The sequence below is a fragment of the Peromyscus californicus genome, unplaced genomic scaffold, assembly GCF_007827085.1.
Source record: "Peromyscus californicus insignis strain IS unplaced genomic scaffold, ASM782708v3 Scaffold_11__1_contigs__length_118956290, whole genome shotgun sequence".
NCBI classification, from domain to species: domain Eukaryota; kingdom Metazoa; phylum Chordata; class Mammalia; order Rodentia; family Cricetidae; genus Peromyscus; species Peromyscus californicus.
Window position 1 is genome coordinate 42,943,054 of NW_026294402.1, and position 17,836 is coordinate 42,960,889.

The 17,836-nt window shown below is 43.0% G+C and overlaps 2 protein-coding genes across 3 annotated transcripts; one reads left to right on the forward strand and one right to left on the reverse strand.

Annotated features, from left to right (window-relative positions):
* Positions 1 to 258: 258 nt before the first annotated feature.
* Rbm7 (RNA binding motif protein 7) lies at positions 259 to 10,585 on the reverse strand. Of its 2 annotated transcripts, none has more exons than XM_052759709.1 (5): positions 10,361 to 10,575; positions 9,061 to 9,223; positions 8,281 to 8,368; positions 6,064 to 6,154; positions 259 to 5,005 (listed from the first exon to the last, which is right to left on the reverse strand). In XM_052759709.1, the coding sequence occupies exons 1-5, from the start codon at positions 10,454 to 10,456 to the stop codon at positions 4,655 to 4,657; spliced, it is 789 nt and encodes a 262-aa protein (XP_052615669.1). In that variant the 5' UTR covers positions 10,457 to 10,575; the 3' UTR covers positions 259 to 4,654. The 2 variants fall into 2 exon arrangements, with proteins under 2 accessions (XP_052615669.1, XP_052615680.1); XM_052759720.1 differs by having other exon boundaries at positions 4,787 to 5,005; positions 6,060 to 6,154; positions 10,361 to 10,585.
* Positions 10,586 to 10,647: 62 nt separating this feature from the next.
* Positions 10,648 to 11,197, forward strand: CUNH11orf71 (chromosome unknown C11orf71 homolog). The gene has a single exon (XM_052759734.1). The coding sequence runs from the start codon at positions 10,791 to 10,793 to the stop codon at positions 11,145 to 11,147; it is 357 nt and encodes a 118-aa protein (XP_052615694.1). The 5' UTR covers positions 10,648 to 10,790; the 3' UTR covers positions 11,148 to 11,197.
* Positions 11,198 to 17,836: the final 6,639 nt, after the last annotated feature.

Sequence of the window (17,836 nt, forward strand, 5' to 3'; positions counted from 1 at the left end):
TATGTATTTTGCTATATTATAGGTTGATCTAATAGGGATAACTAGCAAATCCACCACCTTCACCTCAAATACTATTTATTTGTAATGAAAAACTTTTGAAATACACGTTAATGATACTCATCACACTAGGCAAGAGATCAGTAAGACTTATCCCTCTAACTGAAACTTCCTGCCCTGTAATGGTTAGGGTCTGGTTGGGGCGGGGGGGGGGGGGGGGGGGGGGGGGGGCGGTTTTAAGATTTTTTTTTTTAATGTATATGTATGTGTGTGCCAAATGCATGTGGGTACCCACAGAGGCCAGAAGAGGCTGTCAAATCCCCAGGCGCTGGAGTTACAGATGGCTGTGAGCTGCCCAGTCAGGAGCTAAGAACCAAACTCTGGTCCTCTGGAAGAGAAGCACATACTCTCTAATAACTGCCATCTCTCTAGTCCGCTGTTTAGTTTTGTCAACTTGACACAATCTAGAATCACCTCAGAAAGAAATCTTGTTTTGTTTTGTTTTGTTTCCCAGACAGGGTTTCTCTGTATAACAGTCCTGGCTGTCCTGGAACCAGGCTGGCCTCACACTCACTGGGATCCATCTGCCTCTGCCTCCCAGTGCTGGGATTAAAGGCGTGCACCACCTCAGAAGAAAATCTTAATGAAGAACTGTCTAGATCAGGATAGCCCATGGTGGTGGTGTTTGGTTTTGCCATGATGGTGTTGTTTGGTTTTGCTCTTTTGGGGGCCCACCACCCAGCTCCCAAATAAATCATATACGGAGGTTTAGTCTTAATTATGAATGCCGGGCCTTAGCTTGACTTGTTTCTAGCCAGCTTTTCTTAAATTATCCCACCTTTTGCCTTTGGGCTTTTACCTATCTCCATTTCTGTATGCCTTTCATTATTTCTTACTCCATGGCTTTTGTGTAGCTGGCCCCTGATGTCTTCCTCCTTCTCTGGTTACTTCTTGAATCTTTTTCCAGTTTTCTCCCTCTATATATTCTCTCTGCCTGCCAGCCCCTTTCTCCTTTCTCCTGACTCACTATTGACTATTCAGTGCTTTATTAGACCATCAGGTGTTTTAGACAGGCAAAGTAACACAGTTTCACAGAGTTAAACAAATGCAACGTAAACAAAAGTAACACACCTTAAAATAACCTACACCACGGACATGTTTTTAGTAGATTATCTTGATTACATGAAGTGGAAAGATCTGCCCACTGTGGCAAGAAATTCTGGTCTGTATAAGAGCAGAGAAATGCATTAATTCATGGCTCCCTGCTCTTAACTGTGAATATAACATGACTGCTCCAAGTTCTTGCTGCCCTGACTTCTTTACAATGATGAACTGTAACCTGGAACTGTAAGCTAAAATAAAACCTTTCTCCTTGAAGTTACTTTTGTCCAAGTATCTTATCACAGCAATGGGGAACAAAATTACAGAATATCCTTTAAGCAGTATCTTCCTTTTCCCTGTCAACTCCCTAACCCAGGTGTTCTCTCTCTCTCTCTCTCTCTCTCTCTCTCTCTCTCTCTCTCTCTCTCTCTCTCTCTCTCTCTCTCTCTCTCTTTCTCGACAGGGTTTCTCTGTGTAGCTTTGGAGCCTTTCCTGGAATTCACTCTGTAGCCCAGGCTGGCCTCAAACTCACAGAGGTCTGCCTGCCTCTGCCCCCCAGAGTGCTGGGACTAAAGGCGTGCGCCACCACAGCCCATTTCTAGTATTTTCATAATAGGGTACGGGCTAGAGAGATGACAGTTGTTAAAGAGTAAAGTTCAGATGTTTCCTGGCCAACCATGATGCTTTGCTTTGCTAGGAAGGTGATCCAACCTGAGGCTGAGGGGAGAAAACATGGAAACTTTGCTTCTGAGAACTTCCCTGTTCTTTTCCTGTACATCTCCTTTTGGGACTAGCTTTCATTTTCTCCTTTCTGCTATAGCAAAACTGTATCATTGTGTATAGTTCTTTCCTGAAGTCCCGGTGAGTCTTTGTTGTAAACTATCAACACTTAAGGTATAATGGAAACCCCTAAACTTTGTAGCCAATTGGTCAGACCTATGGGTGGCCTGGGAGTTTGTGCTCTCCCAGCTCCTATCTGAATTGAGGGTGGTCTCAAGAACACTGAGTCTTTACTAGAACTTTGGCTCAACTCTAGGAAGTTACTCTTAGAATATCTATGTTGACCAAACAGAACCGTCTAGAGAACAGGAGATAGAAAATGGCCAGGTAGGGTAGGGACCCCAAAGCAGCAGTCCTCAGAGTGCCCTTGCTGAGAGAAAAGAAGTGTGGTTCCTATGTTTTCTCCTAAATGAGTTACTTCTTGGCCCTATGGTCATGAAGTGAACAAGGAGCTGCCATATACTTCTACTGCTATGGACCCATTCTACCATGCCTCCTACAGACCAACAAAAAATAACAAGTTGCCTGATTGGCTATGCCTTCTATTCTATGGCATATGAAAATTTCTCTAGAAATGTACACACACACACACACACAATTCCTCCTCCATTTCTGTCATTTTGCCACAGCTACAAAAAAGGTAACTAAAATAACAGGGAAGCAGCAGCAGGCATGGCTTAGAATCTAGAAGATACTGCAGGATAATGGGCATTGTGGCACTTTATGCATCGCTTACTGATTGGCTTAGCTCTGCATGGGCAGTTAAGTCTTTGATTTTCTAGCTCCTATTACATGGGGCAAAGAACTGCAGAGATAATTCTGTAGCTAAGAATGAGACAGAGGGAAGCTCAAGTTAGTTCTTAGCCTTTTCCAGTTCCTTCCTGGTCAGTGCTGCTCTTCAGTTGTCAATCAACTAACAGTCTGACTGACCCATGGTGACTTCAGACCCAACACCAAACTGTTGGCCAGCACATTAGTACATCCGAAATCAAAACTGTGTTAGTTTGCATCCCTACAATAAATCTCTCCTTCTACATCACTTAGTTCTGCTATGCTAATTTTATTGTGAAAGATACAGACCATCCATTGACTTAAAAAAAAAAAAAACCACCGGGAATTAAACAGGAACGCTATGGCTTAGTTTCCCCGACTCTGCTACACATTATTTTTAAGAATACTGACACCAATACCCCACTCCTAAGATTTTAGGGTACACCCTAGACATAAAGTATTATTAATTTGTTATAAAGGAGAGGTTCCTAGGTTATAGTAATGGAGCTTTCAACTGTTGTCTATATTGATTTCTGAGGCTATCTCGAACTGACTGTTTACAAAGTACAGATATTTAGTTTACTGGTTCAACTGGGTCAAACTGAAGGGAAACAGTCACTGGCTCTCCCAAGGCTTGCCCCCAAAAGCCGTTAAGCCGAGACTATTTCTGGTGACCTGTGGACTGACATGACAGTCCCAGCTAAAGTGCAATAAAGTATAAAGTTTCCATGGAGAGACTTAGAGATATCAGGCTTATTGGAAATAAAATGCTTAAGCAAACCATTTCTTTAAACAAACAAACAAAACCTTAACCTATGCCAAGTGAGGACACAGAGCCTGGACATCACAACATCTGGGTGTAGAAAGCAGACAAAGGAACTCATGCTCACAGTGCTCTACACCACAATCCAAGTAATAAAAGTCTAGCCAGGCATCAAAGCAAATCTACAGAAGATGCTGCAAGATGGACAATCTTTACCAACCGAAGTGTGAACCGACATGATTCAAAGCACACTGCTAACTTACTGGATAGCCTCTGACGTCAGTGATGCCAAAATAAAGAGACACGTTCTCTTTTTATGTATTTAATATATTAAAAAAGGAACATAGTATAAATGCTGTGGTATAAAGAGGATCCACATTTCTCACAGATAAATTCGTAAAAATGACTTGCAGTGAATGAGCAACAGGATCTTGAAACATGAAAGTTTTGTTAAACAAAATTCCAAAATTATAATCCCACATTTTGCCATTTTATCTATGTATTAACTTGTTGTTCCTCTAAGAATTTTCATCAACACTGTCTTTTTATGTAAAAATATACATGTAGATATTTAACTTCCTGAGTGACTAGTCATACATCAAATATAATTTAATGAGACAATTTTAAAGTTCTTAGAATGAACTAGTATAGATTTATAATGTATGTTTAATTGTGATAAAATTCAAGAGCATACCACAGAATTTGTACTTAAATTCTGAGTTAGAAAATATGATTTATTCCCAAACAAAACCAATAAACTGTTTTAAATAAACTGTTAATAAAACGATCACTGAGAAGTCCTATTTTCTCATTTATTAATAAAATGCAGATAGCCATTTCAGACTACCAACTTGGATGTTTCCTACTATATACAGCAAAATGATTTCATTACCAAGAAATTTCCTGCAACACAAAAGGGTGAGATAACTGAAATATTTGCTTTATAATCAACCAATCTATACAGTTCATCTTTCCTCGGCTGAAATGACTGGAATGGTGGCCCACTCTCTTGTATAAAAGCCTTCCTCTTCTGAAACCCCGAGGGAAGGTAACTGAAGTAACAAATGTGGAGCCACGGTTCCCAGTTCTCTATGAAACTGCTGCTGGGTTCAAAATTTTTTTTTTTTCAAAGACAGGTGGAGAATTGTGGGGCTACTCCGTACAGTTTTTAGAAATACTTCCAGAATGACTTAATTAAAAGGGCCTAAAATGGCCCTGTAAACAATGTCCTTGGAATGCTTGTTAGTGTCGAGATGAGGGCCATTTCCCACCTCTACTACTGTCTCTTCTGTTATCATAGTCATGGCTCCAGCCATTATGATTCCTGTCGTCATAGTAGAAATCCTCTCGGCCTCCTCTGTAATGATAGTCAGACCCATGATCGGAGTAACGCTGCTCACGGCTATAGTGTCTATCTCCTAGGTAGGGGTGAGAATTCTGTCTTTTACGCTGTAATGACAGTGCATCTTGGCGCCACTGGGAGCTGGAAGACTGGTTAAAGGTATGAGCGTGTGATTGACCTGATGGCGAAAATCCCGACTGATCTGCATGTGGAGAACCAAAATATGACATCTGTCTGAAAACATTGTTCATCTGAGGGAAGAAAAAAAAAATGTTAACTGCAAGGACTTCTTAACAGCAAAGCCAATGTATCATTTAGTCAGTCAATGATACATAGAATAAAGGAAAATCAAAATCACCCTTGCCCAGATGCATCCCAAACTAAATGTAATTAAATGTGGCCCAATACCAAAGTTTCATTCATCTTGAGTGTCTACTTACAGATACTTGAACAAAAAATACTACTTGCTTCCAAGAATATAAAAGAAAGACATCACTCAATATGACCATATTATGAATCACTGTAAGAACACATGAAGAACTAGACCCTCACTAGGAAAATCTTTGTGAAGGTGGCATACAATCTGAGTGCTAAGAAACTGATCAAAAAGAGACCATTTTGCTTGGCATTGGTGGCCCACGCCTTTAATCCCAGCACTCGGAGGCAAAGCCAGGCGGATCTCTGTGAGTTCAAGGCCAGCCTGGTCTACAGAGTGAGATCTAGGGCAGAAACTAAAACTACACAGAGAAACCCTGTCTCGAAAAAAACAAAACAAACAGAAACCATTTCAGGGGAGAAAGAAGCACACAGCAGAATCCAGAATGGGCTCTGAGAAAGACAGCTACAGTAGCAGAATAGGTCCTGCATCTTAGAAGCTGTTAAGGGTTGATAACAAAAGCTGTACGTAGTGGTCCACACCTTCAAACCCAGCACTCTGGAGGCAGAGGCAGGTATAGCTCTGTGAGTTCAAGGGCAGCCTGGTCTATAGAGTGAGACTGTCTCAAAAAAGAAAAGAAACATCAAAACACAGCTGATTTGAGTTTTAGGGTAGGTCTCATGGTATTACAAAAACCACTTCAGGTAAGTTGATCTAGAAGAGACATGTTAAATTATTAAAACTGTAATGATCATGTTAGTCTAAATATTTGACACAGTATTAAGAATGAAAATAAAAACAGTTAATTTATGCCTAAAGGACATAAAGTAATAAAACTGACTGAGAAGTGAAAAGTTATCTGATGTAATAGAAATACTTTAACCCAAGTATGACTTTGTCTTAGCAACTCAACTGGGAAAAGGAAAAACTTACTACTGCTTGCCGCTGATAATCTTCTGGAGAAGAGAAGGACCTCTGAACCATCTGTGCTGATGGAGTTACGTTACCCACTGTCCTTTCATAGCTGCAAAGAGAAAGCAAGAATGATGAGTGGTCATCCTTCAACAAATACTCAACACCAGTCACTAGTGCGACAGTTCTCAATGATGAAAATGATTAAGACAAGCACAGCTGTTTCTATGTGTTAGATGATTGAAACAGCTGGAGGAAAGAAAGGGCAGTCTACTTTAGATTGGCTGATCAGGACAGCCTTTCTGAAATGGAGACATTTAAAGTAAAAAGTGAGGAATGTGATTATCTGGAGGCAGAACAGGTCCTAATTGTGGGAAAGGCTAGTTAGAGAAGCCAAACTAGGAACCTAGGAGCCTAGGAGCAAAACACAGTTCTGAACATGATGTTTTCTGGGAACACGGCACTGTTTTCCTCTTGTGTAACTATGGCTACCTTTACCGACATAACTGCAGACACAAAGACAGCAGGGCAATGTAATGTTCCTAAGCTAATGCCATCGTTCAGACAGAGATTTTATCACCTAGCTATAAATGATATACATTTTAACTTGAGCAATTAGGTAGATATTCTGAGACATTAAATTGAAAAGGTTTGGACAATTAACCGTGTTTCCTCATCTTAGTGTTGATTGGAGTGGAGGTAGGAAAAAACAAGGGGCTCCCCTTTAGCTTTTCTGGGGGTCTCAGAGGAGATTGTGTGTCCAGATTCTAAGAGGGGCAAAAAGTACAATTTACTTTATGCCAGCAGCGTATTAAAATAATCCACCCTAGCCTGTGATTAAAGTTAAAAGGAGTGACTAGTATACTTACTCAACCCTCCCAAGAAACTCTAAGGGGGAGATCTTTGTTCCACTTAGGATACCTCTTACTGTTCTATGAAAGTGGCTGAAGAGAACATTTTGAGTGCCAACTGACAAGTGTTTAAACACCACTAATTGACTTCAGCTGGCAAAAAAGGTCACAGGGAGATCAATGTTTTTGTACTACTGCTTTTTATAATTCCTCCTTCCAACATGTCTCTTCAAAGCAGCCATCCAATTCTCTCTGGCTTCGGCAATGCCTTAATCCAAACCAACTTTGATCCAACAGTCCCACATGGTCACTTGCCAACAGCTTCCTAATTGGTATTTCTTCCACTATGTCTCTTCTAACACATTCTTCTCCCACGGCAACCAAGTAACTCTTTAAACTTTGAACTTTGTATCATCATTTTACTTAAACTATTTTAATGCTTTCTTCCTGGTTAGGATAAAATCCCCCCAAAACTTGATAGTAGCCCTATGAGATGCTTACTTAGCTCTTACGTACTTCATCAAAATTCCCTACTGCCTTCATTGCACTGGCTTCTTTTAGTTCCTCATCCATCTGCACCATCTCCTGCTGTTAAAACTCTCTCAAAGCACTTTCTACATCTCTAGAGAACTAATTATAGTAATTAAGCAAGTAGCCACAAAGTACATGTGTTCATCTCAGTTTGAAGCTCCACTTGGCAGTGTACCATACTGTGGCTTGATCATACCAACCAGGTTTAACTTCACACACTGCTTACAAACAGCTCGAATTTGGGCAAGTTAGCCAAAATTAACTTTCTGCACTCAAAGTAGAGATAGATAAATCCTATTTCATAGTTGCGTGAGAAGTAACTGACATCATACATGGAAAGGATTTGGTGAGGCATCTAAAACAAACAAACAGAGTTAAGTAAAGACAGTAATATCTCTAACCTTCAGGAGCTACAGGGACTTCAGAGACCATTTGACTCAACTTTCTTTCCTCACAAAGGATAGGACCAAGAGAAATGAGCCTAATGACTGTACAATCGGCAGAGGTAGATTTACACTCCAGTTCTATTAATTCAGCCCAGTAGTTAATATTCACTAATCAGTACTCTTAAACAGCAAGAAGAAAAAAAACCCACAATTATCAGGGATAAAGTTATTATAAAGTTAATTTTAACCTTTAAAAGATGGAGGTGGGGTGGGGAGTGCACAGTATACTGCCATTATGATAAATATTTTTTGTTTCAATTCCATCTGTTTATGTGGATAGGACATGTCTTTAACACATATGACTATAGTTGTATTTTTTTTAGTGCAAAAGAACCAGTCAATTGTGCACTGAGGTCATTACCTCCGAAACTTTCTGATAAATGACTTTAATAGTGAGTGAGAAACAGTACCTGTTAGGAGATGTGGAGGTGGGGCTTAAATTTCCAACATGATGCTGGGGATATGACACACTGGCATCCTGAGAGGCGTGACTACTTCCTAAAATGAGGTAATTTCAAAAATTCTAATTGAAAACCAAAGAGCCCAACAACAATTTGAAATGTCTCCTCCAGTCTAAATTACCCCCAAAGAGACAAATAGCTTAAAAGCAACACCAACCCTCCTCAAACTAAAACAAAACAAAACAAAACAAACAAACCACCACTAAAATTGTTATAGACCACCTCACAGGTTTTTAAGTAATACCAGAAAAAGAAAGCATTCCAAACAAGATACTACTTAAAGCAGAAACAGCCAATCTGGCTACAGTATTCTGATACCCATACTATAATGTATGACTGGATGAGTGGAAAGCTTTATCTTATCCTCACAGAAGAGCAGCAACAAAATCAGTATTTGTAAATCACAAAGCACCCTGGGAAATAGCAAAATTTCAAGTATTTTCATCATTAACTCCCTATTCCCAATCTTTAAAACAGAAGTCTGGTACGGAGTCAACACCTACAATCCCAGCACTTGGGGGTAGAAGCAGGAGGATCAAGAGTTCAAGGCCAACTTGGCTACACAGTGAGTTTGAAGCTAGCCTAGAATACCTGAAACCCTGTCTCAAAAACCAATCAATCAACCAATCAAACAAACAAACAAAAACCTGGAATAGTAAAATAGAAAGCAAAAGAAAAACAAACAAACAAAAGCCCCTCTCCCTATTGCCACTATACCTGAGCCATTACCTGATCTAAACTGAATTTTGATAGGCCTCCCGAAAAGTTTGATTCCATTGAGAAGATTCATGGCGTAAGGAACGGACACTTCGTGTTTGAAATTCACAAATGCAAACTGTTTCAGTTTGCCATCTTTATCTTTTGGGATTTTCACCTTTATTACTGGCCCAGCCTGCAAAGAAAAGTATTTGTAACTTAAACAAGGCAATTCCAGGAAAACATTTGAATTTCAGAAATAAATGAGAATACAAGCCTGTCACGGTGGCACATGCCTGTATTGTCAGCTGTCAAGAGGTGCAGGCAGGAGGATCAGGTTCAAAGTCAGCCTCGGAGTCCCAGGCTACCTACCAAGGCTACAGAGACTGTCTCTCTGTCTCAAATACTATAAAGAAGAGAACACAAAGTTTTAAACAAAAGTATGTAATCAAGACCTCATTAAAAACAAAATGTCCTGACAAGGACCGGCCATCTACTTCCCTTTTAGTAAGGATAACAATTCTAGTTCTGACTGAAATCGAGATTATTTGGGGAAAGTGTTATTTATAATATTTCAAAGAACAGAAAGCATGACACTGTATCTACATCTCCCATGATTGTGTGACGTCTTAACAAAGCAAACAACAGCTGTCATTTCCTCGGGGCACGAAAAAGAACATTTACAAGACAAAGCGGATTTTCTTCGACTGAAAAAATTAACTTCCGCATCAATCGATCAAATATAACCAGCTACTGAGTCATGAAGCAGGAAAGGACAGGATAGGTCGGGTTTTTCGTACTTAATAAACACGCCAATGCTGCTTTCCTACGTTTAGCTTATAGAGTTTTTAAAACACTTTAATGAGCCGGGCGGTGGCGGCGCACGCCTTTAATTCCAACACTCGGGAGGCAGAGCCAGGCGGATCTCTGAGTTCAAGGCCAGCCTGGTCTACAAAGTGAGTTCCAGGGCAGGCTCCAAAACTACACAGAGAAACCCTGTCTCGAAGAAAAACAAAAAACAAAAACAAACAAAAAAAACACTTTAATGTCTGCAATTTCATACGCAAGTTAAGCGGAAATGGAGAAAAGCGGAAACGTGAGACGAAGCAAAGGCCAATTAACTCAAAGGGAAGGCTAGGTACGCAGGACAGGGAAAGCAATGCTGAGGTTCCGCCTCGGGTCCCTGGTCCTTCACCGGGATGGAGACGCGGACACCCACATCATCAGACGTCACTTTTGGCCGGAACGCCCCGGGGTTCCGGCCTGGCGCGCTCCGCTTCTTAGCTGGGCCCTTGAATGCCCCAGCCGCCCTAGGGCCGTGCCGGCGCCTTACCTGGTGGAACAGCTCGAAGAGGAGCTCCTCCGTCACCTTCGTCTCCAGGTTGCCCACGAACAGAGTGCGGTCGGCCTCGGCGGCCGCCGCCCCCATTTCCGCGTCGCTTCCAGGCTCGGGCCTAGTCTGACTGCTCACAGCCAGCCGACCGACCGACCGACCGACCCTACTGCGCACTCTCGGGGAGACCCGCGTCCTCTCGTCCAGACGTCACGACGTAAACGCCCGTCGCGCGCGACCGCAGGCCGGCTACGCATGCGTGCGGGAGCAGCGCCCGTTTCCGGCGGCTGCGTCTCCCGCCGTGGCACTAAACATGGCGGCTGGGGCTGGTAACGGTTGCTTCCGACGCGGGCTGGAGTGATCTGCGGCGCTGCCGAGGGCCCAGTTTGGTCGACGTTCGTCAGGCAGACACTACGGGCGGTGTTGGAAGATGGCCCAGAACTCGGTGTCGCTGTCGGCCGGCGATCAAGCCGACAGGGTGGCCCACCGGTCCTCCCAAGGAGATCTCAGCCCGTCTGCAATGGCGTGGGCGATGGTCTCCGGAGACAGCTTCCTGGTTACTAGTGTTGAGCCGAATCAGCCAGGAGGACCTCGGCCGCCAGCGCGACCCAGCGTTCGGACCGACAGACGTCGAATGCCCGTTGGTGGCCGCAGCCGGAGCCGAAGCCGCCAAGGCAGATTCTCGCCTTACCCGACCCCTGGTGTCAAGCTGGACCTCTTGAGAAGTGTGCTGCAGCAGCGTCTGGTTGCGTTGGGAAATGCCCTCGCAGCCCGGATCTCGGCGTAGAACGAATGCCTCCCCTCACTTAGCTTGCAAACAAGGCCTCTCTGAAACCATGTGTTGGTGTAGCGGCAGTTTTATTTTCACTGGTAGCTTCACCGATGTGGGCGGTTAATATAGCCCTATCAAAGAAAAGTTTGGCCGGGCTTGCAAACAAGGCCTCTCTGAAATCACTTGTTGGTGTAGAAGCAGTTTTATTTTTACTGATATCTTCACTGATGTGGGCAGTTAATGTAACCCAATCTAAGAAAAGTTTGGCCGGGCGTAGTGACACTCCTCTTTAATCTCAGGACTCGGGAGGCAGGCTCGAGTTCCAGGCCAGCCAGTGTTACGTAGTTGGGGGGCATGTCTTAATATCGATCCATATGGGGCCAAGAATGTAGGAGGGATTTTCTAAGTGACTGTGAATGTAGTCTCTTGTCGTCCAGGCGTGCCAGGACATGCCATGTATTAAGCATGGTCTTGAAATCAGCCTGCCTACCTGCCTTTGCCTCCTAGGTGCTGAGATTTACAGGCGTGAGCCACACACCCAGCTTGAGTAACAGTTACTCAATACAGAATCCAGCAGTATCTGATTTCCACAAACCTCCCAGAGTGATTACTCTGAGGCTTGCAACTCAAGTGTTCTTAACTGCCTTCCTCTTTACCTCAGACTACCCTTGAATTCGTGTTGGTGAAAACAAATGTCCTATATCACACTGTTTTGTCCTTACATCTTCTCTCAGCACCTTACATTACCCCCACCCCCATGCTCTGTTTTTTTACTATGTCTACAGACTCCCAGGTTTTTTCCCCAGGGTCACACTCTGTAGCGCTGGCTGTTCTGGAACTGCCTCTGCCTCTGCCAGGTACTGGGATTAGAGGCGTGCACCACCAGGCCTGGCAGACTCCAATCTTAAACATGCTAAAAACAAGTACTATTCCAAGTTAAGTCAATGTGCATACTCTTCCAAAGACTTCAAGTGAATTGTTATATGTGTCATGTCATTAACTCCAAGTTTATTAGTGTGAGTCTGCTGTCACAAAATATGCTGGTGGGACCTAAGGCTCCATCACAATCACTTCTGCTCACTATGATCACTTGAAATCTTTTGTCTCTACTTTTTGAATCCTGGAGCAGTTTTTATAACTTACTTGACAGGGCCTTCCTGTGCTGTCCAGATGGGTCTAGAACTAGAAACCCTACCTAAGGGTCCCCAGTGATAGGTGTGTACCCAGCAACAGGTGAACTTCACACATCCCTGCCCTCAAGAGCCATGAACGCATTCTGAATGGAGAAGCTAATAGGTAATGGCCACACTCGACTGTTTATTGTGTATAGTAATGCCATTCGGTATTGGTTATGATGGCTTCCCGTGATAACTGTTATCATGGTTCTCTTAGGTGGCTGATCATTTTTATACTGTTCCCCAGAGTAGTAGTGGGAGGAAGTTTGTGGGATTTTTGTTTTGTTTTTGGACCCTTATCTACTCAGACTTACTTAAAATATTGAGATAAAGTAAAATCACCACATACTACACAGTGATTGTTATAGAACCACATCTTAAGATGAGGATTTCAATAAAGTGGTTAATATAGTGAGAAGAAATCATGCCAAAGGAAAGATGCTGAATAAATAATATTAGCTACTTTTAATTGAGTGCATGGCATTGTGCTAGAGGCTGTTGATCAGTAGGTTGAGCTGATTGAATTATTCTGTGCATGCTGTTGCCTGCATCAGGCACTTAGAATTAAATAGTGAACAAGATACATCTGCAGCTTTGCTCCTACAGAGCTTTATAGTATGTTACTTGATTCTCACAGCAGCCTGTAAGAAGTAATTTTGCTGCTGGGGTAGTCCAAAAGTGAGGTGGCTTTTCCAAGGTCATCCAGCTGAGGTCCTTTATCTGAACACGCAATACAGACACACCTTAGAGTAGTTACTTTGATAATTTTTCAGAAGATAATTTATAACAAACTACCCCAGATACCTAAAAGGAAGTTATCAGAGCTTTAATTGAAACTCATAGTTGAGAAAATTCCACATATATACTATGAGTTTTAGCCTGGGGAGGGATAGTGAAATGAAGCTTGAAAAAATAGTGCAGTCCTAAAATATAGAGCTGTCTATTAGTGGAAAATGCCACCTCAAAAGGCAGTAAGTAGCTGCCAGAGAATTCAGAAGAGGCTGAATCCTGATTTCATCAAATACTTTGAGTGCAAAATAGGGCTAAAGGGACTTCAGGTCTTGCCCGTTTAACATCTAATTCTGTACTAAAAAGACGTTCTGTTGAAGTTAGACATTGGGAAGTAGGGATTAAGAAATTTTATGATAAAAAAAAAAAAAAAGGTTAGTACCTTAGCAAACGGCACTATATAGCATGAAAGAGGGTAATTAAAGACAATGGCAGGCTAAGCACTCATCACCTTGGAGGTGGTTTGGCATTAAATTGTTTCTGGAATATACTCTAAGATTTGCAAATGAAGAAACAGAACCTGTCATGAAAACCTAAAAGTGCACTTGGGCTAGGAAGAGCTGAAGGGAGTTGACTTCATTTCTGTTTTGGTGTGTATATGATCATCAGGAGTCAGGCTCTGGTTGAGTAATAGTGTTAACAAGGTTTATTGTGTTTCCTTTGGAAGGAAGAGAGCCTTCACATAAACTCGCATTATTTTACGTGAGCATCAATGGATGCCCAAATCCTTGTTCTTAGTATGTGCAGACATGTCGAAGTTACAATGTATCACAAAGACTATCCCGGGGAAGCAGGAACCAACATAAACCTTTGAAGTTACCCGAAATGGACAAGTAAATGTTCCCAAGAACAGACCTTATCTTTAGGCTGCTTCACGAAGTGAGTGTCCTTGCAGTGTTGCTAATAATGCACGTGCTGACCCTATACCAGGAGTTCGAAGAATAGTCTTGGTAAGCAGCTGGACAGCTTGTGTTGAAGTGGGCTCCTATTAGCATGCCTTTTTTTTTTTAATGGAAAGTACTCCTCACACAAGATGAATTCATATGCCCAGATAACACATTCTTATATATATATTTTAGATTATGTATACAGAAGGGGGTGCCAGATCTCATTATAGATGGTTGTGAGCCACCATGTGGGTGCTGGGAATTGAACTCAGGACCTCTGGAAGAGCAGTCAGTGCTCTTAACCTCTGAGCCATCTCTCCAGCCCCAAACAAATTTCTGGTGTCCCAAAAGGGTGTTAAGTACTGGATTTGTTTTTGTTTTTGTTTTTGTTTTTCAAGGGTTTCTCTGTGTAGTTTTTGGTGCCTGTACTGGATTGTTTTTGTTTTTGTTTTTCAAGACAGTTTCTCTGTGTAGTTTTTGGTGCCTGTCCTGGATCTCGCTCTGTAGCCCAGGCTGGCCTCAAACTCACAAAGATCTGCCTGGCTCTGCCTCCCGAGTGCTGGGATTAAAGGCGTGTGCTACCACCGCCCCGCTAGCATGCTTTTTAAAATTCTAAAAACATTCAAGGTATTAAAAGGAGACCAATGGAGCCATTAAGAGAAGGTAAAAGCTTGTGGAAAGTCTGAGCGACCAGAGTTCCATCCCTGGATACCACAATGAAAGGAGAGAGCCTGCTCCCAAAAGTTGTGCAAAATAAATACTATTTTTTTTAAAGGAGACCAGTGAAGGGACTAGTAACAAAAGGAGACCAATGAGACTTTCCCTTAGCACTAGATGGTACTTACAAGAGTGATTGTAGAAGGGAAAGAGAGGGAAGGAGGAAAGGGAAATACTACAAGAAAGAGTGCTCCCTGAAGACTCCAGTGTCTTTCCAGCCGTCTCACACGTTCAGTTCATTTATTCAGATCCCATTAAGATACATCTCTGGAGACGGGCGCTGGTGACCCAGGCCTTTAATCCCAGCACTCAGGAGGTAGAGGCAGGAAGATCTCTCTGAGTTTGAGGCCAGTCTGGTCTACATAGTTCCAGGAGAGCCAGGCCTACACAGAGAAACCCTGTCTTGAAAAACAAATACATCTTTGGTCTTTCCAATTCTGTAAAAAACTGCCTTTTTCTTAGCCAACCAAATGCATAATGTTGACTATGGTTCCTCAATACCTGACCTTACTGGCTGTCCCGTTCATTTGCAAGGTTTTTCTTCCTCAGCTAATCTCCATAATGTGTATTTGTTGTGTCCCCGTGATGGCTTCCCTTACCTGACTTGTATTTAGCTAGATCACACTCTCCCTCTTCCTCCCCTATCTTTTCACAGCTACTCAGTGCTTCTCCAAGTCTGTCCTCGAGTCCTCCGCTAGAAATAAAAGTGACTACTCTGGAAGTGATGCAAGGACACTGAATTTGGCCAGTGGTGCATGCTTTATGACCTTAGGTAGCCCAGTGTGTGACAGCATGTTAAAAGTTCGAATGGCTTCTTCAGAGGAAGGTGCCACTTTTCTATTTGAAGCAGTGTTTGACAGCTTCTCTGTGCATTAATTTTTGCATCCTCCCTCCCAGAGAGATCCTCTTCTGTAAGAACAACTGGAGACAGTGCTAAAGCTTTAACTTTCTCATAGATTGAAAATTATAGAGCGGGGAAGTTTTTTTTTTTTTTTTTTTGGTTTTTTGAGACAAGGTTTCTCTGTGTAGCTTTACGCCTCTCCTGGAACTCACTTGGTAGTCCAGACCGTCCTCGAACTCACAGAGATCCGCCTGGCTCTGCCTCCCGAGTGCTGGGATTAAAGGCGTGCGCCACCACCGCCCGGCAGCAGGGAAAATTTTAATAAGTTTCCGGAGTGTTCTTAGGCGAATAGTTTGGTCATCAAGGTACAGAAACCTGAGCTGTTCTGTGCAGGATTGACCTATACATGTCAATGTCCTGGTGGGTAGTGGGAGGGGACAAACATGTCACTGCAGATCCCCTGACACAGGATGAAGACTGGTGTACTAATGACAGTGTCTCTTCATGTAGACAGATAAGTACAGTTGTTTCTTGGAAATACTTATTTTTTTAAAAATAATGGTTTAGTTGGATTTCCCACTGGCATATCTAAATAAGGGCAGCCCTCCTTTAGTAGGCATATATAAATCATAGAAAAATATTTTGTCTTTGAGTTCCCAAGCACTTCAGAGTCCTGAAGCATGATGACTAAGAATTGCACAATCCAGTATACATACTTGCGGCTTTCCATGTTCACTTCTGCCTCATACCTAGCTTCCCTCATCTCCCTAATTTGTTCGCCCTTTTTCTCCCAGTTAAACTTAATCAAGACTCTGTACATTGTAAAAGCCCATTTTAACCAGGCTAACAGGAAAATATTTGAATTTGCAGGGTTGGGAAAGTGTGTAGCAACTACCTCCCCTCCATTTTGCTTTTCCTTGTCTTGGAGCCCACACTTCATTCAGTTATTTGTCTTGATGCTTCACAGCCAACTCCAGGGACAGATATAATCTGTTCTGTTTCATCTAATGTAAGTTTCCTAGAGGCATTTGTTGGGGGCCGACTCCGGACAGCTGTGTCTTGAATTTTGTGTGACCTTCCTTACTTTATCAAACCTTGCAAAAACAGGTTCCTGGCCTAACCTCGGGCTGTACAACTTCCGGTAGTACGTGCTAATCAGTTAGCTGCAGGGGCCTGGGACCAAAGCAACCTCACCCTTCCTCAGGAATTTTTCATTCTTCTCTCTCTGCTTTCCCTGCTCCCCCTCCCTGCCTGAAGCCCTGCTTATAAGCCTCAATACCCAGTCAATAAACGAGACCTTGACGCGACTCAGACTGACTCTGTCTTCCCTTATTGTGCCTGGTCTCCTTTCTCTCTCGCCCCCATTGATCTTTCAGGAGGTGCCTCCTCGGGTCTCCCCAATAACCTGGCCCGCGGGACGGGTCAAGTGGCGCCCGAACGTGGGGCTCGAGGCACGGTGACCTGCCGGACGACAGACAACAGAAGGGGCCCCCGGAGAGGATCAGGGTAGAGACGCCCGGACCGCATCACTCGTGCAACGTGGGAGAGTCTTGAGGTAAGTATGTCATCCCACCGATCATGGGCAAAAGTTTATCTAAAGAGGCTGTTTTTCTCAAGGAGATGAAAGGTAATCTTAGGGAGAGAGGAATAAGAGTTAAGAAAAAGGATTTGAGGCCAGGCGGTGGTGGCGCACGCCTTTAATCCCAGAACTCGGGAGGCAGAGCCAGGCGCATCTTTGTGAGTTCGAGGCCAGCCCCAGGAAAGGCGCAAAGCTACACAGAGAAACCCTGTCTCGAAAAACCAAAAAAAAAAAAAAAAAAAAGGGATTTGATAAAATTCTTCCAATATGTGGAGGAGAAATGTCCCTGGTTAGTGATTAATGGACCAGGAATTCACCCTTTGACTTGGAACAAGGTTGGAAAAGATATTACCAAATTAATCAGAGACGGGAAAATGTCCCCGATACCTTTTTTAGTTTTTATGGTGTGATTAGAGATGTTCTAAAGGAAGCGGAGGGAGACGGGCGTGTTTCATATTTACTAGCCCTTGCAGAGGATTTTCTCTCAAACTCCCCCTGCCTGACACCCAAGGGTCCAGAGGTTTATTAACATCTACCGGTAAGAGCGCTCTCTGTCTTGTCTGTGTCTCTCTGTCTTGTTACTTTTGTTTTGTACTTTGCAGGCTTGATTTGTATTTTGCAGGCTCTCACTGGGACAGACGTGTCCGGACAGTGAACCTGCGGCGAAGGGAGACGTCCCAGAGCCCTAAGGCCACCTCAGAGGTGACCATTTGGTT